Below are 22,881 nucleotides of genomic sequence, written 5' to 3'. Positions count from 1 at the left end.
GAGGGGTTTTGTCAGAAATCATTGTGGTAGTGTTATTAACAGCTCCCCTTACTTGTAAATGAGATGGTTGGAGCAAGGTAAATTCACCTGAAGATCATACTCATGCGGACGTGCCAGCAGCCAGATGGCTAACTAGCCAGCCAGAAAGGAAAACAGAAGAGCCCCACTGGTGAAGAGCCCCTGTGGGGAAAAAAAGCGAAACCCTAACATTGTAATCCTGTATATAAAAATGTTGTCTATATGGGATTTCAATGTTGTTATTAAAACATGTTATATATCTTTTAATTGCACTGGTAGCTTTTTGCTGGCTCTTCGCCCCACCCCTCTGCCCTGGTAACTAGCCAGCCAGCTAGTGGTTTGATGGAGAGAGTCTTTCTCTGTCTTCACCCCACTTCCCCCAACACCTTAGAAACAGTTTCTGCTTCATCTTAGGACATACCAGTGGCACTCTGGGACAGGGGCATAGACTTTCCAATTTCCCGGGGGGGGGGGGCTGGGGCCGGGCCAGAGGTATTGCTATGCCAGTGACATCATAGGGAGGAGCCAATGACATCACAGGGAGGGGCTTCCATTGCCACCATCTATGGAGGTGGGGCCATGGGAGATTTAGGGAGGGGCTCCACACAAATTTAGGGGGACCCAGGCACCCATGGGGACCTCCCTAACAATGCCCCTGAGCTGGGTCAAACCTAGGAAAATGTGGGAGTTGGTCAGTGGTTATAGTACTATCTCAGCGATCTCTTGCTATGTCCTGTTTTTGAAATTCACTTTTAGGATACTCACTTTATGATCTATAATTATACATACCATATGTATAGGACAAATTAATGGTTATAAATTTGACACCACGAAAGGCAACACAGAAAAGCCTGTAAGGAAACTTTTTTTAAGTTTTCCTGGACGTTCATTTACAGGAGTCTTGATTCTGCCTTACTCATAAGGGTAACTTAGTACTGAAATTTACTAAATTATGGCATTGCAGATGCCTTCATTTGGTAAATGCATGGTTGAAGTCTGAACCAGGGCAGAATACAAAACAGTTGCCGTGCACTCGATTTCTGAGCAGTGTACATAGTGCAAAGTAGTAGCGAACTCCCAGCTTCTCACTTCAAACTCATATCCTATAAGTGAGTACAAGCACATTTTGAGGCAATTCAGAACAGTGCTAGTCATGACCCCAAAGAAAACTCGCAGTTATACTACCTAGGATTTTATATACCTTGCTTTCTTATCACACTGCTTAAACTCCACCTTAAAAGACATTATTAACCAAATCACAGCCTGGACACAGGGCAAAAGGAAATGCTTAAAAGGCCTCTGATCTGCACCCCCCCCCCCGCTTCCAATCTTGTTCATGCAGATAGGGCTTCTCATTGCTTCAGAGAAACAGCATCCATTTTTAGGAATTGTCCTTTTCTGCAATAGATACCACCTTTCCATTTAAACATGGAATGGAAATTGAAAGAGGAGTTTAGGAGTGGCTGAAGCAGCACCCCCCCATACATTACCATGAAAAATGTTCTCCCACACCCAGCAAAAAAAAAGCCACAAACAAACAAACAAAGCTATTTCAACAAGGAAACATAGGGCCTACCCTTTCCCAGTGTTCCATTTCCAAAATACAATGTAATGATAAGGTTACTGGAAAGTACAATAGATGCTCACTTTTTTCCCTGTTAAAAGGAATAGAACTGGTCCTTAACAGAGTAGCATTGACTGCAGAGATAACGTGCTGATGAGCGGCTGGAGCATGCTGGCTGGTGTGAGTGTATAAGTTTTAAAAGGGAAGCAGTTTTAGAAAAAAATTAATTTTAAAAAAGAAATCAGTTCTTTATTACAGAAACTTCATACTTTGATAGGAAAGGGAAGAGAGCTTCCTACCTACAGATCTGTTCTGAGGAGGAAGTCCTCGTGAGTAGACATGGATATGGAACAAAAAAACCCAACGAACCAGCAGGTTTGTGATTCATGGGTTTCACGAACCACGAACCATGGAATTGGATCAATTACGAACCAGTTCGTGGTTTGTGGGGTTTAAATGCCCCTTTCTGGCCTTAACAGCATCAGGGAAAGGGGCCTTTAACAGTTTAAAGGGCCCTTTCCTGCCTTGCAAGCGGCAGGTCCCTTTAAACTATCAGCTGGCAGGGGGGATTCCCCCCTCAGCAGCCTGCCAACTGATAGTTTAAAGGGACCTGCCCTTTAAACTGCCCAAACCCTACCCCCCAGCCCCAGTCCCAGCCCTTATCCTGCAGTGCCGCATCCTTCCTCTCCTCCCAGGAGGGGCAGGAAGGCCATTTTCGGCCTTTCCCACCTCTCTGGGGGCCTGCAGGGCGATGGAGGGGGCTGAAAACGGCCTTCCTGCCCCTCAAATGGCCCTCAAATGCCACAGCAGCCATTTGAAGGGCAGGGAGGCTGTTTTCAGCTTCCCTGCCCCTCAAATGGCTTCCGCAGCAGCCATTTGAAGGGCAGGAAGGCCATTTTCAGCCTCTTGAAGGGCAGGAAGGCCGCTGGGGTTTGGGCAGTTTAAAGGGCCTTCCCAGGCAGGTCCCTTTAAACTATCAGCTGGCAGGTGGAGGGGGGGAACCTGCTGCAGCAGGGCCCTTAAAGGGGCAGTTTAAATGGCCATTTAACTGGGGAAATGGCTGTTTAAACTACCCCTATAAATACGACCCAACGAACCAGCATACAGTTCGTGGAAGTTCTGTGGAAAGGAGCTTCCACGAACCCTGGTTCGTGAACCCCGAACCAGCTTGGTTCGTGGGGGTTTTTGGGTTGTATTTTGGTTCCTGCCCATCTCTACTACTGAGTAGTAATCTACACATCAAAGGGCAGTAAAGGAATAAACAGTAAACAGATGCTCTGACCTGTTTATCTTTCTAACTCTCTGGTTTCTCCCCCTCTGAAACCTGAGGAATGGGACAGCATTAGAAGTGGAATCTTCTAACATTCCCTGAATGTCAATTGTAGCCATGCACTTATATTGTACTTATATCCAACAGAGGTCTTGCAATCTGACTGTTGCTACATTGAAAATGGATGGAGCCAGCCAGGGTTAAGGACTAAGCTAATTAGTGTGTCATAGTCAAAAGTATTTTAAGGCAGTGTATAAATTCTTTTTTATATGAAATTTATTTTTATAAATATAAGCAGAACAGAAAAAAGAAAATAAAAACAATAGCACAATTATAATGATGTCAAAAGAAAAATAGTAAACATAATATAACAAACAATATAAATAACTCATGTTTTTTATATCCTGCACATATCAATCTTTGAATGTGTTTGGTGTCTGTCAGAAAAGAAAGTATAGTCTCCAATATTCAGATTTTTGATCCTACAAGCATCTTCCAATTGTAACATTTCCGTATAATTAAACACATTTTGGAGAAGATGGGGGGAAGTGAAGAGAGAGGAGAGACTACTGAGATAAATGCTGTCTGGATTTATGGCTATCAAAATCTCACATGCTCTCTGGTCCTTTCTTTTATTTATGTAAACCGCTTCAGTCGCCCACAATGTAAAAGAGACATAAGCTTGGTTGATAGTTTGTAAGCTTTGTGTTCCCTTTGTAGGATCAAAAATCTTTTAGACGTTTAACCCACTGAAGCCATCATATACTATTTAAGATATTACTTAAAAAATTGTTTCTGGATAGGAGGAGAGAGAGCACATTTTGGGGAAATTTGCCTTCTTTGTCCCCCCCCCCCCTGCTAATTTTCTCTTGCATTGTTTGGTGCGTATATTATTGCTAGTGTGTAAATCTTGCCTTCCAGGAGCCTGATTTTCAAAATCAAATATCTTCTATCAGAGTCTCTTCATTCTTCTATAACATTTATTTGTAAATTGTTTATACAAACCGCAATACCTTTAAAAATGATAAATTCTTAATAAACACACTAATACATACAAGCAGAAAACAGGAACAAAGCCCCAAAGAATCATAGAAATTATACTATGATATAACAGGAAGGGTGCACAATCCTGTGCTTCATTGGCTCACATTGGCTCATATGAGATCTGAGGGGGCTTGAGGCCCTTAGCCCCCATGTAGTTCACTTGCTGCCTGGGGGGGGCTCAACCCCCTCTGGCCAAATCCGGGGGGGCTCGAGCCCCTCAACCCCCCCCCCCCCGTAGTTTACACCTATGCTCTGGGAAATGTCCTTGGGGCATTTGGCAATAGATGTGAAAGAGAGATTCTCTTCCCACCCATTCAGTGGCTGGGTAGGTGTCTGGTTGCCACCAGCACCACCAACACAACTGTAAAATACATGCTGTGGGGGAAGGAGATGGAAGAAGAGAGGAAGGAGGCCTCTTCTGAGTGATTCTGAGGTTGAACTTGCAAAAGCGTTAAGCTGTCTTGTTTCATTCATTCATCTGCAAATTCCTTGGCTTTCCTGAGCACTGTACCAATCAGGGTTAGAGATAGGATTACCTGCAGACTAGAGATAAAATTGTCTTCAGTGACCTTAACCATGGATAGTACTAACCAGGGTTCTGATCATAACCAGGGTTTGAACCTAGATGCAGACTCTGGTTAATAGGGAAAATGGTTAAAGTTAACCTTTAAAAATGCCAGCTTAGACATAACCCTCAACTGTGGTTAAGGACATTGGTGGAAGAGCAGGGAAGTTTGGGGTATGTGAACTTACAGCCTGCTCATGATCTCTTTAATCATAGTTGAGATCTGCATCCTTATGTCTGCAACAGGCCAAAGAGAAAAGGAGCTACTACTTTTATAAGCAAGTCAGATACCTGGAAACATAGAGGCCATTTACTGTTATTTGAATATAATTTGGCTCCTTGCATTATGAGTGAATGGCAGCCATCTTTTGGCAGTGCAGAACTGTTGAAAGATGCTGTTTAAATCAAGAGAAGGGGAAATTAAAACAGTGTTTGCTTTGGCTGACAGTATTCTGCAGCGAAATGATTACAGCGCCCTGTCCCCTGTGGGAATTCTATTATGAACATTAACATTGAGTTTATTATTAATGCATTCAATGGCTTTTCAAAACACTGGCACACACATGTATATACTTAAAAACCTGTATTTTCAAAAATGTATAAGTGCATGGATTTGTTTACTTCTCCTATCTAAAGTTGTTATGTAGTATACAATTACCTGCCCCATGCATACATCCACACCCACAAAGACACAGTATGTGAGACTAGAATAAGGTGATAGAGTCCTCCTGAGCGAGTAGAATGGAGTGTACCACTTTAGACTGCAGGGGAAAGATCTGATTTTTGAATGCTTCCCTGTGTAAAAGCATCTCCTTGCAAGAAGACATCTGGTGCATCAGGAAGAAAGGTTTTATACTAGCTCACTTCTTGCTGCATTACTTTTCTGTTTGCAGGGAGATTTTGATGAAGAGAAGCATCCAAGAATTCCATCTGAAATGGAAATGGTACAGTCCATATACTAGCACAGGCCTCATTATTTCTCTTTATTTGTTGCATGGTTGATCCAACCTGAAATGCTTGGATGAAACTATGGACCGAAACTTAGGACAGAATTTCATTACTGTAAAGTTTTCCATCCCCTCCTTTCCCCTTTTGTCCCTTTCTTCATTCTCTCAACATTCACTGACTGCCCTGGGGAGGATACGCATGTCAGGGAAGCAGCTTGTACTTCCCTTACCAACTATGCCTTTTCAGGAGGAAAAAAAAAAGGATGGAGGGGAAGTTCTTCTCTGGCTTAGTTTTATACACCTGGCCAGATAGGAATTCAGAGCTGTAATACTGACTTATATTGATCATACCAGTGTTCATGTGTACTTGTGTGCATTGATAAAACTCTGCAAAAAGCGAGCTTGATATGATCAGATATACTGTTACATCAAGATTGCTTTATCACTCTTTTTGTTTTTTAAATTAATATTCACATCAGCACTGGTAACAAAGAGGAGGTGAAAAGAAAGTACTGACCTAAAGATGGCAGGCTGCACATGCTCCAGTTCAAGAATTGAATTTAATAATAATAACATTCAATTTATATACCACCCTTCAGGATGACTTAACACCCACTCAGAGCGGTTTACAAAGTATGTCATTTGTAAATGTTTCTAGTTAAACTAAAATTTATGAGGGGCAGAACTCAATACAGAATAAAATTCCAGAATGACAAATGCACAGATCTGGAGAAATCTGCTAATCTATAGCCAGTTAATCTTAGAGAAGAAATTTCATCAGGGGCTCCCTGATTGTACTATCATGGTAGACCAGCCCTCATTGTCTCTTACTAGAATTAGGTATACGACTTGTTTTCTTTAGTGGCCAAACATCAGATTACATTGTTTTGCCCTGTTATGTATCTATCTAGTACATTTTTAATACCACTCTCCAATAAGTTCAGAACAGCATACATGGATTTTTTCTTCCCTCATTTTTGTCACAACAGCCTTGTGAGGTAGGTTAGGTTGAGATTGTGTGATTGGACCAAGGTCACCTGTTGAGCTTCATGGCAGAGTGGGGATTTAAACCTGGGACACACACGTTCTAGTCTACACCATACTATCTTATACCTTAAGGGGAAGATTTTCCTTTTCAAAATTTCCAACATATAACTTGCAAAAAGTCATAATTTAATGTTATAGCACACATATATAGAATAAGTATATGTATAAGCAAGACAGTGGTGTATGCATGTAGATAATTACTTGTGTGTGTGTGTGTGTGTGTGTGTCATAGTAGATGTTAGCAATATTTCAGATTATAATACTGCATCTGGCTCAGCATTCCTCAAATTCTTTCTCTCTCTGATGCTGCTGCTATAATTTCTCTCTCTCATGCTCATGTTATGTATTGCAGACACAATCCATATAGCTATGTTATTATGGCATGTTTGTCATCCAGTTAGTATAGCCACAGTTTGCTCCAAATAGCACCTCTGGCTTCGACAATTTCTTGAAACTACCTGTTGTCCCAAAGGGGTCCAGTTTGGTATGCTCAAAATTTAGAGTGTGTGCCCAGAAAGTATCCCTCTGTATATCTGTTATTTCTACAACATCATGAAATTTGAAATTTTATATGCTAATTTCGTACACATATAGCTCAAGACATTCCAATTTCTCAAAAAACATGGCATGTACTTCCAGATTGTTAAGCATGATTACATCTATGCACATATGTGCCATTAAGTTGCAATTTCCTTACAGCAATCCCAGCAAGATACTATCAAGACAAATGAGAAGCAGAGGTGGTTTGCCATTGCCTTCTTCTGCAGAGTCTCCCTTGGTGGTCCCCCATCCAAGTACCAACCTTGCTTAGCTTCTGAGATCTGATGAGATCGGGCTATACCATACCATTCCACATTCCAAGCTATGTTTATAGTCGGTAGCAAATTCACAAGGAAGATCTAAAACTGGGACAGTCCATATGAATTCTGTTATCTCTTCACACACTTGAAACAATTCATGGGGCGGGGATGAGGGATTTTCAGTAACATTTGAGAATGTGCATCTTGCCTGGTTCACACATGGAACAAAATGAGGTGGGAGAATGGGCTGTATCATTTCAGACGGGCCACATTTTAAATCCTCCTTTACGTAAGAAAAATTCTACCATAGTCCTTTGCACTCTGTGCTTGTTTTTTACAGGGAATTTTTCAGGGTAGGGGAACTTTGAAAAATGCAGTCTTTGTCCTGCAGTCTGAAGTGTTACAGGCTATTCTGCCAGTTCAGTCTTCTGCCATCACATTACCAACTCATTCTGCCACATGTGTGGACAAGTCCTGAGTGCTTACAGAATGCAAGCACACACTTAATACATGAAATGTATGTTGAATGAGCTATTTTTAGGCAATTGGGAGGAGACATCTTGAGTAGAGATGGGCACAAAATGGGGAAAAAACAAACCCTGAGTTTCGTGGTTCGTCACGTTCCACGAACCACAAACCACGAACTTTCATGAAATTGTCCCATTTCGCGAAACTATTCATTAGGTTTGTGATTCGTCAGATCTTGGGGCCCTGCAATGGCCCCCTTCATACTCAGAGATACCAAACTGTCAGGGAGACTTCAGCAGGCTCTCCAGCCACCCTCCAAGTTTGGTGAAGATTGCAGTACATCGACAGGGAGACCGCCTCCCTTCTGTCCCCCTTGGTGCCACAGGCTTGGGGGGTGGGGGAGCCTCTGTCAAGCTAGGCCCTAGAGCCAGGCAATGCCCTGAGACTGGGGTGGGGTGGAGGAAAAAAGGCACACCCAACAACCTTCCCAGCAAAGACAAGAGCAGAAAATAAGAAAGAGGCTTTTCAGTCTCCTTTGAAGCAGCAGCAAATCCAGCCCAAAGCTCCTAAATCCTCTCACTCTCTCCAAATTCCAGCAACAGCTCCTCTCTCTCCGTCTGTATACTGGAACAGAAAGCAGAAGACACAGGGCTGTGCCTTATATAAGAAACGCTCCCATAATGCAGAACAGGAGCTCTCTCTGGTTGGCAGACAGACCTGCCTAACAGGGTTTTGAGGGATAAGATTGGTGTTCTCATGGCTACAGAAGGTCCATCTCCCCCCTGCTCATTGCTCTCATAGACCAGAATGGGAGCTCTCAGATTGGCAGAGAGAACTGCCTATCAAGGTTATGTGGGCTAAAATTGGGGTTTCCATGGCAACAATAGGTCTGCCGATGTTCTGGGCCTATGTTGCCTAGCGAATCAATGGATCGGTGCCAGTCTGTCTGGCATCACGAAGCATTCATGAATCAAACGAATCAGCCCCAAAAGTCGTGGATTTCATGAAAAACACAGCCCCACAAAACATGTTTTCACCATACACAAATTGGCGCGATTTGTCACAGAATTTGATTAGTGTTTCGATTCGTGTCCATGTCTAATCTTGAGATGTGAGATGCACAATGCAAAAGGCAAAATTTGGGAACTGGAGCAGAATGCTGGACAAGAGACTTCATTCCACATGCTTGAAAGCTTAGCAAGCAAGCAGTTGCCAGACCACATCAGAATCATGTCCATCCTACCCCTTTATTCTGGTCTCCAGTGGTGGTTGGTACCAGCTGTTTGAGAGGACTGCAGTGTCTCCTTTTAATGCTCCTGTGGGTTGAGGCCGACATATGCTCCGAAGGCTTGGGTTTATAACAGAGTTCAATAAGGAAGTTGTTTCCAGCTGGCTCTACCTTCTGCGGCACTCTCTGTTTGCAGTCAATGGCAGGGCTGAGGGAGTTGTTTTCCCAAGTGATGATTTTGTTCCCACACAGGAGTGAAATGTGTATAGAAAAACCAGTAGGAAAGGAACAGTGCTTCCAGAGAGGCAAAGCACAATGAACAGTATGTGCCTCCTGTGAGAATAACAATAGTCAATGACATTTTACAACACCCCCCCCCCCAAGGCCTCAGTTCTTGTACATGATTTAGTAACATCCTTGGATTCCTAAGCAGAGTTATGCCTTTCTAAGTCCGTTGAAGTGAGTGGGCTTAGAAGGGTTTAATTGTGCTTAGGGTTGCACTGTGAGGCTACTGTAACATACTCTGTGAGGGGCGGCCTTTGAATGTTTCAGCTGGTGTTGAATATGGCAGCCAGAGTGTTCACAGGCGCTCGCCAGTTGACAGAACAACTGCGCTGGTCTTCATGTTTGTATCCGGGCCCAGTTCAGAGTGCTGGTATTGATCTTTAAAGCCCTGCACAGCCTCGTGTCATGGTATGGGAGGGACTGCATTTGTTCAGGTGGGTGTAGTGAGAAGGGAGCAAAAACCCTCTTCCAAAGCTGTGCTGTGCTGTGCTGAATGAGCAGTTCCATCCCCTACTTCAGCCTCTTGGCCCACATGACTATTAGCCCACAGGGTTCCTGGGAATAAATTTTACCTGGGCTTGGGAAGGACTACTGATTGTAGGGGTGTGTGGGAAAGATCTCTTAACACCTGTTGAGAGATCCCTGGATCCCACTCAGGGCCTTTGAATGGGGCCATTCCCACTGTGACGATTTAAGTGAAGGGTCCATAGAGTTGTGTGTTTTCTGTTGCCCATTTATTTGCTGCACTGCTAGGTTTTACTAGATTTCATTGTTTAGAAGCCTTATTAGTATGTGGTTGGTTTTTTTTATCATTTTAGCTTTATGTGTTTAGCAGATTTTATAGGGAGTTGATGTTTTAGAGTTTTAGACTGCTGTTGTCACTTGTGGGCATTTGTTTGCTTTTATTTTGTTTTACTTTGGTAGAAGGGTTAATGATGTAATAAGTAATTAAATACCTGAAGCCCCAAATCTGTGGAGGAGTATGATAGTGATTAATGAATATAATTGCAATTTTTTTTTTTACTATATCCAAATGTCAGCTTGAAATTACGGCATCTGCTTCATCTCATCTGCTTCATAATCAAATGCAGCTATATGGAATATACAGGTATTAGTACATCCATGCTAGAATACTGCAGTGTGCCCTCTGTGGGATGCATGGGGTAAAGAAAGTGGTTAAAGGGACCTTTTTCTCCCTTTCCCACAATATGGAATATTGGCACACCCAATGAAGTTGAAGAGCAATAAATACAGGACAGACCAAAGGAAGTACTTCTTTACCCAAGAATAAATAAATTGTGGGATTTAGTGCTAATGGACATAGTGATAATCATGAGCATAGATGGATTCCAAAGGGAATTAGACTGATTCATGGAGGAGACACCCATCAGTGGCTACTAGCCATGGTGAGAAAAGAGAATCTCTATATTCAGAGGCAGGAAATCTCTGAAACCCAGTGCTGTGGGCAACATCAGGAGAAAGACTTGGTCTCTGTGCCATTTGTAGACCCTCCAGGACAACTGATGGGCCGTGGTGTTAAACAGAGTGCTGAACTAGATGGACTACCAGTCTGATACAACAGGACTCTACTAATGTTCCAGTTATTATTTACTAGCGCTAGAGCCCATTGTGATTCAATACAATGGGCTTTAGCAGTGGTGCCAGGCTGAGCCGGCTCATGCCGCAACAGGCCGGGCAGCCCCACGCTGCAGTGGCCTGGGCAGACCAAGGCGGCCGGGCAGCTCACCACATCCCAGCCCGGCAGCCCATTGTGTCCCAGCCTGGTATCCCGCTGAGGCCTGGCCTGGCTGCCTACTACGACTTGGCCTGCCATGGTCTGGCCGGTCTGCAGCAGGCTGCTGGGCCAGGCAGCCCCACACAACACTTCCCCGCTGGCTCTGCAGGCAGGCCTCTGAGGAGCCACGGAGGCAGCAGGGAGACGCAGTCTGGCTCCCCCATGCTATGCCTCCACCAACTCTGCAGCACCTCAGAGGCCTGCCACCCAACAATTCAATTCTTATTCTGGCACAGGTGCACCCCCAGATGCCTCAGTGCACATGTGCCAGTATAAGAAGTGAGTCGTCGAGAACACGGCTTGGCTTTTATGTCTTAGGACGTAGCCCTAAATGGCCTGGGACCAGGTTTTTGAAAGGATTCCCCTCTGGTTCCATATAAGCCTGCTTGTCAATTAAAAGTTACTTTCAAAAGGCCCTGCTGTCTGTGCTTGCATCTTCAGCATTTTCATGTGTGAGGATGTGAGACAAGGCTTTTTCTCCATTCCCCAAAGTCAGTAGCCCGATGCCAAAGTTGTTGAGCTTTAGGAGAAAACATTCTTGTTATCCCAAGCTTTCTGTGGAATACTGTAATTTCTGTTGATTTCTGTTGATTTGTGTTTGATTGTATGCATGTATAAAACTCTAAATTTCCTCTCCTCCATGTGAATTTTGTGATGCATCCTGGGAGGACAGGATCTTCTTGCTCCTTCAAAGATTATTTATTGCTAGATGGTGTCAGACTAGTCGGGTGATTGTCATATGCTATTTTGTTTTGTAGTTTTAAATGTTTTGTTACATTGGAAGTTGCCTTGTGAGTATTTATACTGAGAGGCTGAATATCATTATTTTAAATGTTCTTTTTATTATGAAGGATCAGCTCCCAGAAGTTCAGTAATCCAGCTGCTCAACGGCAAGCTGGGTTATATTAAGTTCTCATGAAGTGGACTTAAGTCTCTATTGAGCAGTGACATTTGGAGCAGCTGTTCAATTGCACATGCTGTTTGGATCATTCAGAAACATCTGTGTATCCCATAATGTTGTCTCTTCCTTGGTCAGTTGATACAGAAACACAGCAGAAGAGATGGTGTATTTACCAGAAGTCCCATCATGCCATACAATCCTTTTGGGTGCCACTTCTCAAACTTTCAGATTAAGGCAACAAGGGGCACAACACATGTTTGAAGTTGGACACACACACAAAAACACACATGCACCGGTCCTGGTTTGCCTCCTCCACTGAAGAGGCATCATCTTCATGTCTACAGAGACCACCTATTCAGAAACTATTGCCTCCATCGAAGAAGTGATATTTGTCTTGCAACTTTTCAATGTTATGTGATTGTTCCCAACACCCTGTGCCCACTGGCTAAACAAGATTGGAGATCCCTACAGTAGTTCTTTTAAGAAAAGAAGATGGTAGGAGTGCATGGTAGGAGTGCCAGAGTTTCACACATATACTCTCACCTCTAGCATCTCAGGACAGACAGGTTTTGTAGATTCTTATAGAATTTCTCAAATCTACAAAACCTATTAGATGGAAGATGAACATGTGACAAATGAAATGGATATCCACATCACGGTCAGTTAAGGCTTTCTTATACCACCATCAATCCCAAAAGACTATTGTCGGTCTCTAGGTAGCAGAAAGAATCCCTAGAAGTCAAACCATCCACGTTCTCACTGGCCTGATGACAATAACAATCCAGATTAAGCCTGGGTTTAGTCTGGACCCAGCTCACTATGTTCTTCTACAGATCCCATCTATTTCAAGGAGTTTTGTGTAAGTGAGCTTCCTGGTGCCCATTACCCATTCTTACTAGTAGACTCAAACTTGCTGTCTTGGAGAGTTGCCTCAGGGCCAAACTACAAGTGACGCCTGACACTAGTTGGACACCTGTAAGCTTCCCTCAAGTTTTGATGGGAAATGTAGGCAGCTTGGCGGAATGTTGGACAAGTGACAGTTGAAAAGTCCATTGGACAGCAGTCAGAGAGCGAAGCTGCGAGACCAGAACGCCTACATTTCCTATCAAAAGTTGAGGGAAGCTGACAAGTGTCCAACTAGTGTCAGGCGTCAATTGTAGTTTGGCCCTCACTCACCTCATCCCACAGTGGAGCCATCTCCAGATATTGCTTTGTTAAAAGAAGCCCTCAGTAGGAAGATTTCCAAAAACAAACATCATACAGAAGGCACCTAATGATGAATTATTTAGAAAAGTACTGCATAATGGGCACTTGAGAGAGGTTTATTGTAGATCAGAGCCATGAGTCAAGCAAGTGCTTCCAAGATCCCTATATATTATCTTTGCCCCTAGAGAGTTCTCTTCAAGATACGCTGACATGTACGATTCTGGGAGTCTTGACATCACACTAGTTTCCATCCCTTCTCAGTTTGTTCTGTGTTTAACCATATTTATTGTTACTCTTGTGCATGTCAAAGAGAACAGAGTGGAAAGGGGAGATGGGGAAGAAAAAGGTAAAATGAGAGGCATTCTGCAACTGTTGAACAGCCAAGAAAAATACTGAATAAGGACAATGAACATGGGCATTTCCTCTCACCAGCTACATTCCCAAGCCTCTTCCAGTGGGCAGTCGGAAGCAGCCAAGATATGGTGGGCTCAAGTGCCTTACCAGTTCACATGAACATGAGTGTACATGTGAGAGAAAGTGCGATGTACAAACCCAGACACAAATACCGTAATGTACTATTAGCAGCCTGCAGGAGAGCAATTGATTCAGTTACCTCTGTTCTTTGCCCCTTTTCTCGCAGTTTATCTTTCATTACCCATTTCCTATTTTACTCCTTTCCTCTACCACCTTTCTTCTTGTCTCCCCACCCCTGAACTACTCTCCTTGAACTTCTTCCTGGAATTCAGCCTGTCCATCTTTAGGGCCTGTGTGTGGTTTTAATTCCAACTGAACTGACAACTTTCCCCTTCTTTCAGATAATTTAGGCTTTGAACATTCTGATAGGTAGGTTCTGTATGTCACTGGAATGTTTGTGAAGATTCCTTGTCATCACATCCACACAGCCAATCTCTTTCTGCAGCTTCAGTGTGAAACAGTTTGGCTTTTCATCTCTCTATATGAACATTGAATTCCAAAAGTTTAAAGGCTTGATTTATGTGACCATAGGCCACAAGGAAAGTGATTGTTCTTCAAGCATTCTGCATGATACCTTCCCTGCTGTCCTTTTTAAAAAGCACTTGTATGTAGATTAGGACCATACAAACTACTGGCAGCCCAGGTGGTTCTCACGTGCTAGCATTCAGCCCATATGGACTGCAGCATGTGGTAAGTGCAACATGAAAGGGGCCATATGAAATACTTATAGAGAGGTGGGTTTTCGCTTTTTTTTTTCTCCCCAGCCATTTATAGGTTACTGATGTTTCTTTATGGAATTGTGAAATCAGAGATAACCATCATAATATTGCATTTACATGATCTTTTATCCCAGCATGAAAGAAGGTAAAGTCCAGTTTGTCAAGCTGCCATGTGGACCTTTTACCACATCATTTTTGTGCAGTAAATGTTATTTGAATGCACCACCATGTGGTGAGAGCTGGTATTTGTTGTGCCAGAGTGATTCTTGTTTCTTCTGCTAGGAGCTAAATTCAGACCTTCCAAGTTTCCTGTCTGGGCTTATAAAAACTTGCAGACAGGTTTCCTTTTGCATTGTGCTTAGCCATTCCCTTGTCGTAGATATGCCAGTGGATGGAGAAGGGGTATTATAATAAGGATAGGCTGGATTTGTGTCCAGAACTTGAAAAAGTGTTGTACAAAAGGTATGCACAGGTGGGTAATGGGTAACATTAATGTGGCATATTAAGATTAGACAAATCTCACTGTCCATTTATATTACGGATGCATCCAAAATTCTCATTCAAATTTTCCCCTGGATTTTGACGTTTCCTTCTTGAAGTGAAAATGATGCATTAGGAATTCTCCACTTGTCTATTTTATACATCCAAGTTTTCTGTAGAGCACTGTGCATATATAGTTTGCTGCAGCTTTTAGCTCTCTCAGTCCATGTGAGTCTTATTCATCTCTCAACATTTCATGCATGTTGATAAAGCACTGCAAAAAAGAAACAAAAGTTATCTTGATGTGATTAGATAGATGCACAATTGTATCAAGTTTTGTTTTCTGTAGTATTATACCAATGTGTAGGCATCTCTGTGTGCATCATCATACCACACACTTTATTTGATGCATAGGCACAAACATCTAAATTGCTTTGTGGCAGTGTTTTATCAATGCATGTGTACATCTGAAACAAAGAAAGGTAAAATGGTGCGAATGAACTGAAATGAATTTTGCAGCAAACTGCACAAACTAATTCTCTCCAGCATGCTTCGGGCTCTTCCAACATTCAATCCAATTAACCACCCCTTATTTCCTTTTTAAAAAAAATTTCTTCCACTCTTTTCCTCAAGATAATTTTTAGCATGAGCGGTCATGTTTCTCCAGGGTTGTCATAGAACCCTGGTGTTTGTTTCAGAGTGAATCTGTTGTTGGCAGCTCAGGGGGGTGAGAAAGGAGCAATTAGTGGTCATATGTATGTAGAGAGGATGTATTGGGGGGGGGGCAACGGAGTAATTGTTTGCAATAATTATATGGAGACTACATAGGAAGCAGATTTTTGGTTTTCCCAGTGAGTCAGAATATGAATGAGAGAAAAAAAAAACCCTCTGCCTCATGGAATCTGCAAAAAGAAAGAAAGAGGCTCTAGATAATTTCTTTCTCTGGATGTGCCAAAACTTCCTCGCCTGCTGTGTTTTGGTGAGCTGGTGGGTAAGTGATACTGCTCTCACAGAGTTGTCAGTAGCAACCTGGAAATTACATTAGTAAGCATAGTGCATCCACAGTAGGGATAGCTTGAACATTGTCCTCATCATGAGCTCTTTTCCAAATGTTACAACTGCATTACCAGGAGCATTTATCTGAAGCATGTATTACCTGTGATCCCCTCTGTTGTGTGAAGAGGGATAATGCACATATTTACCAGGTGTGTACAGCCTAGTGTGAACCCTGACAAATCCATGGTCACTTCAAACATACTAGAGCTACATGATAAATACACACATTGTCCTTGTTCATACAACATGGCAACGGCACATATCAGGTAAATCCATACAGTTGATAAGCTCCTACTACATGTGACTGTAACATCTGAAAAGGCCTTGCGTTCTCCCTGCGTTTTGGATTTCCAGATTTTCTGGTTTTGTTTCCAAAGTGGAACTATTGCATTTGGGAGCCTCCTTTATTCTGTTTTTTAATTCAGAGCACTGTGGATGCTGTCTGTGACACAGTTTTCAGCTCTTTTAATAGATTCATGCCTTCCTTTCCCCTCTTTACTGTGCACTGAAAAAATCTTGATATGATCATAACATACCACTTTATCATGATTCTTTTTTTGTGATGTTTCACTGATGTACAGGAGCACACCTTCACATAAGTAAAATACCACACAGCAATAATCTTGTTACCCCCTTGTAATCACACATACAAGGTTTGATTTTTGCAGTGTTTTAGCAATGTACTTGTGCTCCTTAGTGATATAAAGGAAGAGAAAGATGCAAAAAGGAACATAAAATAGTAGCGAATTGCAGATGCTCCAGAATCAAGTTGAGAAAGTGGAATGCAAAGCATGGAACAAAGAAAAAACAGAATGGGGGAGACCTACTTCTCTCTGATCCATCCCAGCTCATTTAAATAAAAGCAAGTTCTTTTACGAGTCAGGTCATGGGAGATTTGTTCATGGCTAGTTAAAACTATTCAGGATTGCTATAGCACAATGCATAGGAATGTCAGGGTAGTCTGACCAGTTCAGTTTCTGTTCCAGATATTCTACTGGTGAGGACAATTATCCCAAATCCTCCTTATTTTTGACTCTATCTTCTTTTCTTTCAGGAAAGAAATATATTGAGGATTACATGTGCAAATAACCAAGCTAGTTTTAGAGGATTGAATGGGGGTTAGACGTGGAGACTCTTGCGGGAGTTAGTTAGAGGCTGAATCCTCTTTATAGAATGTTCATTTGTCTGCTAATCTAAATGTGTATCCTTCTGAAAACAATGGAATAACTGAATGGCATCCACATGAGACTGTGCATTGCAGCTAGAGATGTTGAACAAGGTCATAGGCCCTCCTGTGACTTGGAGAGCAAGCCTTCATATCTCAGGGCTAATTCACACGCTACAAAGCCACCCCCACCCACCCACCCCAGTGTGTCAGCTCTTGATCTTGATTAGAAGCAGTCTTGGAGTTCCATGCCTGGAACCTATTTCCTTGGTGCATGCAGGCCTGATTGGGTTTGGGATTGCCATGATCCCTGTTGGGCGGTCCGTGGACTCAGAATCTTCAACAAACCGTTTGGCGTCTTTGTCTGAATAGACTTTAGGGATCACGTGCCTTTTTTAAACAGCTGAGCTCGTGGGTATTTTGGCCTTCTGTTTCATCTACTTTTCTCTTTTCAGACAGCATATGCAAATCAAAATGATGTGTTCTCTTTGTGTTGATTCTCCCTGTCATTGAAGTTCTTTGATATAGCTGGTATGCTGCAACAAATATGTTGCTTTCAGCATGCCGCATAATTCTTACAAGCTTTAGTCTCACAGTGGCCTGTTTGTCAATCACATTCTAGTCACTGAATGCGTGCTTCTCTCTCTTTCCTAGCCTTTCCTAGCTGATGGCTGGTGTGACACTATTAACAACCGAGCCTATTGTCGGTATGATGGGGGTGACTGCTGCTCGTCCACAGTGTCCTCCAGGAAGGTAGGTGACGCGCTAACCAACCATTCCATTTCACAGTAGTTTTACGTTAGGGACAAGATCTTCTAAGTTCAGGGTCGGATCTTTACGTCAAATTATGTTTTCATCAAGAACCAACTGTGGAGAGAGGTTGACTATTATACCCTGTTTGTGGGCTTCCAGACAAGTCTGAATGGCCATGGTTGGGAATACAGCAGTGGATGAAATGGACCAGCAAGGAATGTGGTCCAGCAAGGAAACTTTTATGAACTTTGAGCTCATTTACATACCAAAATTAGCGCAATACCTGAGCAAACAAAAGTAGTGTGAGAATTAGTCTATAAAACAATCCCCTGATCCACTAAATACATTATATACATCACCATATAATGATATAATGCAAGATATCTTGAAAATAAAATTTGTTCTGGATCCAAAGACTATGGGTATTTTGCCCAAGAATTTCCCAAAAATATTGAAAGTTTTTAATTATATGATAATGGTGGCCAGAGTGGTATTTGCAGCCAAATGGAAAGCTGATTGTTGTCCTAGATCAGAAGGATGGAAAGATAAACTAGCAGATTATGCTACAATGGCCAAACTAACAAACCATATTAGTAAAATCCCCATATCCGAATTTCAAGAAAGATGGGGAACGTATTATGCATATTATATTAATTAAGATAAGCTGTGGAAGAAGTTTAGCAAAATATAGCAGAAGTTCTATAACGTAATGTAAATGGAGCAATAATAAGACTTTTAATTGAAATTTTTATTTAGAAGATTTGAAATATTGGTTGAATTTTGAGAGTAGTAGAATTAATGTGAAATTATATCTCTCCCTTTTATTTTCTTTTTCTTTCTTTAAGCTGTATATTTTTTCCTGCTATATATTATATTTCTAATAATAAAAATAAATTAAAAATAAATACATCACCATATATATGATGCCTTCTTAGGCACAGAAATGTAGACATCGGGTGATTCCGCACGAATGGTTTTCCCTGCTTCAGCTTCTAAATGACCTCGATTTTTTCTTGTGTTTCCACACGTGGGAAGGCAATCCTAGCAGCAGATTCAAAGTCACTGCACGTTTTGTCCAGTTTTTTTCCATCCTGCTTTCCCCCAACTTATTTGTCCATGCGCAGCAGATTAGGGATTTTAATCATGCGGAATTCTTTATCCGATGTTCTCCCCACCCTTGCTCTTTTCTCTCGCCCTTCGAATCAACTTAATTTGATTGGCCAATCATGTTTTCTAAGCTACACCCACTACCCTTTCTCTTCCCCCCGTTTTTTTAAAAAAAAAAAAGTAAAAAAACATTGCAACGTTTCTACAAATCTATGCAGAAACGTATCCTGTGTCATATGACAACAGCTGGCCAATAATGGGTCCATTTTACAACACGCCAAATTTGTTACTTGTTGCTCACTGACAGCTGACAGCTTCTGAGGTAGAGTGAAAGTGTCATGGAGGGACTTCAGAGTTCAACTAGTGGTCTAGGCATTTCATGGAGGGAGAAAGAGACCGTCCTCAACACAACACCTATCACTAAACCACACCACTCACGAAGAAAGCGGGAAAGATAGACGCGGGGTCATTGGTAATAATTTTCCCTCCAAATGTCAATAGCCAATACTCTTCCACAATAGCGGCAGGAAGTGCTCTGGCCTATCCAATATGTTTATTTGATGCAACGTTTATGTGTAGCAACGTTTTTTTGTGAGAAATTTTTTTCTAATGTGTTGGTTTGATGCAACGTTTATGTGTAGCAACGTTTTTTTTTGGGGGGGGGGAAATGAAGATGTGCATCATTCCACATTTCCCCCGGAAAAAGCGACGAGGAATCGATTTTTATCCTGTCAAAAATTCCGCATGATGGACTGAGCCGATGAAATGTGCGAAACAAAAGCCTAATGTGGAATCGGGGAGAAGTGGATTCGTAGGACTCCACCTCGGCACGACTGCTCAGAAAGTCCGATCAAAATTGATCATGCGGAATCCCCCATCAATGAGAATGATTCTAGCTTATCCTTCTCCCTGTTATGCTGGTTTCTTGTTGGCAGAAAATAATCCTGTAGGGTGTGGCGTTTAATCATGTGCATATGATTATGCCCTGATCTATGAGATAGTCATGGATTGAGCTAGGGGGTCGTCCAGGCAACAAGATGCCATTCTCTTCATACACAGGGTCTTGCTCTAATTATCCAGTAGATGGGTGGCACCATCTGGAAAGTGGCTGCTGCACATCTTCAGAATAAACCAACACAGCATCATACATCTTCTCTCTCAATGAGATGACAGGTTGCAGACTAGTACATTGGAAGTCTGGTTGGGAACTGGGATGGAAGAAGAGAATCCTTTCCTGACTCTTTTGAACTTTAACAGCCTATTTGGTGGCTACTGGTGAAGCATTGTTCTTTAATTCGTTCCTTCACTCACTCTTACACTGTGTTTTTCGCCTGTCATTTTTCTGATTTGAGATCTTGAAAAAACTTTTGAACTACTGTTAGGCCTCTTCAGGGGCAAGCTACATGTTGCCTTGCGGCTGCCTGTGATGAAAGTCTAATGGTCTTTTCTCGATTGTAAAGTATGTAGAGGGGCAGGTGATTTGCTTCAGAAAACAGACTGAAGAGAAGATCCTTCATAGGATCAGCAGAATATACATTTCCCAAATAAGTAAAAAAGAAAGAATGGACCCAACATCTGTATGGGGGTGGGGGTGTTACAGGACAAATAAGTTGATTATAAGCTGTGTAGAAAACAGTCTTTAATTCACAGTGTGTTTTGAAAACTGATTGGTCTCCATAGAGAAATTTCTTCACAAATGAATAAGATAGTTGACTATCAGCCTCATACATATATTTTTTTTCAAATTCTTATCAAGTTAAGGCTCTAAAAAAACTTATATAACTAATCACTGAAAGAAGATTGTAATCTGTTGAATGAAGAAACAGGTCCAACTACCTCACTTAATCGTGAAGTAATTTTTCCTTTGAGAGAATCCAGATTTTGAAACATGTTGGGAATAAAAAACACTTAATGTCTGGAACAGCTGGAAAGGTTGCTGTTTTTCCTATAAGGGAGTCCTTAACCTTTCTCCTGGCAGTCTTTTTTACTGCCATACTTTCCTGTCCCTGCTGTTATGCTTTCCTACAGGTTTTCAAATCCATTCTTTGCAAGGTGAACATGAATTTAAAGTCTAGTAGAGACAGAAGTTTGTGTGGGGTTCATGGCAAAAGTGACTGGTTCAGAAATGAGATTAACTGTCTACTGTCCCTTCTTTTCACCCCTTTCTGCCCCTTATTTGATGTAAATTTGTGTAGAATACTTTAGCCAGGGTGTTGACTGGAGTGTATCATAAGAACTGTATCTTTCCAGTCTTGATCTAGCTACACTAGATCAAGCACCAGATCAAGCACTAGATCAAGCACTAGATCAAGCACCAATCCATATGCAAAAGAACCTCCTCAGGTTACAGTGAAGCCTCACGCCATTAGCATTCCACACCCTGGGAAACTCTTACAGAATGACTCAGCTCAACCCCACCCCTCCTGAGTAGATACAAATGACCTACATCTTTTCCACACTGTGACACTGAGAGATCTCTGTCTTTTGGTGCTACACCTCTGAAGATGCCAGCCACAGCTGCTGGCGAAACGTCAGGAACTACAATGCCAAGACCACGGCAATACAGCCCGAAAAACCCCCAACAACCATAGCTACACTAGCTTTCGGTCTGCTCCCAGGAACAATTCAAGGTGCTGATTTTGCCCTTTAAAGTGCCTCGTGATTTGGGGATCAGCATTCCCTATGAACCTCCCGACACTAGGGTCATCTTATAAGACCCTACTTTGGGCGCCCCTGCCTTGGCTGGCAACCCAGGAGAGGGCCTTCGCAGTTGTGGCAACTCTCAAGGTAGATTTGTCTGCCTCCTTCTGTTGCCATCTCCCACCAGCAGATGAACAATTTCTTGTTTGGTTGTTGTGGATTTTTCGGGCTGTATAGCCGTAACCACGGCTATACAGCCCGAAAAATCCACAACAACCATCGTTCTCTGGCCGTGAAAGCTTTCGACAATAAATTTCTACATATTACAAAGTCCTTGTGTTTGTTGGGGAACATCATAAGGGCTTCGTATCACACATGACGGAGTTTTGTGTCTCCCATATGAACATCAGCTCTTTTCTGTTTGCAACCATAGCACTCGGGGAGAAGCAGCTGAACTCCCCTTTGCATTTTCGTGTCCTCAAACGGTCCCATGGAGCTGCTATTCATTCTGTTGTGAAACTTACTTGTAGCCACATAAGTAAGGTGTCACATAAGTAACAAATACTAGGACTTTGTAATGTTCTCACTATGGCTTTTTGCAAGATGAGGGGCTGCTGGGGCTTTGTGAACAGAGGCTATAGTGTAAAATATAGTCCCTTAACAGCTTGTCAGCAGGAGCATCAGTGCAAAGAAACTTAAAACTGTTGAAAAAAAGTTGCCCCTAAGAGCTGGTTAAGATGTGCAAATGCCTTACTTGATTTCTCCATTGCTGATTTCAGCTAATAATTGGCATGGCAGCTGAACGTGTTAACTCTGTGGATTTTAATCAATGATAATTTTAATGCTGTCGTTTGTATGATGCTGGCATTTTGATGTATTGGTAATTTTTGTGCCTTTAATGTGTTGTCATGTGGCCTGGAGGTCAATTTTATGGATTGACGGGCAGGATATAAATTATCTCATAAATAAAATTTAAAAGTAAATTGACTTGTGGGGATGCCATCATACCAAGTCATTATGTAACCAAACAGTGGAAACCACAAAAGTGGGTAGTAATATGGTCAAATATGCTTATAAATTTAAATTTATTTAAATTTAAATTTATTTAAATTTATAAGCATATTTAACCATATTACTACCCACTCTTGTGGTTTCCACTGTTTGGTTACATAGTATTGTTGAGTGGGTCCTCTGTTTTTGTCACATCATACCAAGTCAGCCAATAGACCATCTAGCTCAGTACTAACCACATGGAATGGCAGCGGCATTCCAGATTCCCAGGCAGAGAAAGGTTTTTCCTAACACTTGGTACCTGAGAACCTTTAATTGATGATTCCAGGGACTGGGCT

The 22,881-nt window shown here is 42.1% G+C and overlaps 1 protein-coding gene across 1 annotated transcript in view; it reads left to right on the top strand.

Moving 5' to 3' along the window:
• The window catches only part of PAPPA2 (pappalysin 2), a 151,090-nt gene that overhangs the window by 124,125 nt on the left and 4,084 nt on the right, over positions 1-22,881 (top strand). Inside the window, exon 21 of the mRNA XM_054980337.1 lies at positions 17,687-17,785. Coding sequence (XP_054836312.1) covers positions 17,687-17,785 — 99 coding nt within the window. The remainder of the gene's footprint in view (positions 1-17,686; positions 17,786-22,881) is intronic.

The sequence above is a fragment of the Eublepharis macularius genome, chromosome 5 (assembly GCF_028583425.1).
Source record: "Eublepharis macularius isolate TG4126 chromosome 5, MPM_Emac_v1.0, whole genome shotgun sequence".
NCBI lineage: Eukaryota > Metazoa > Chordata > Lepidosauria > Squamata > Eublepharidae > Eublepharis > Eublepharis macularius.
This window is presented reverse-complemented; position numbering and strand designations above follow the sequence as displayed.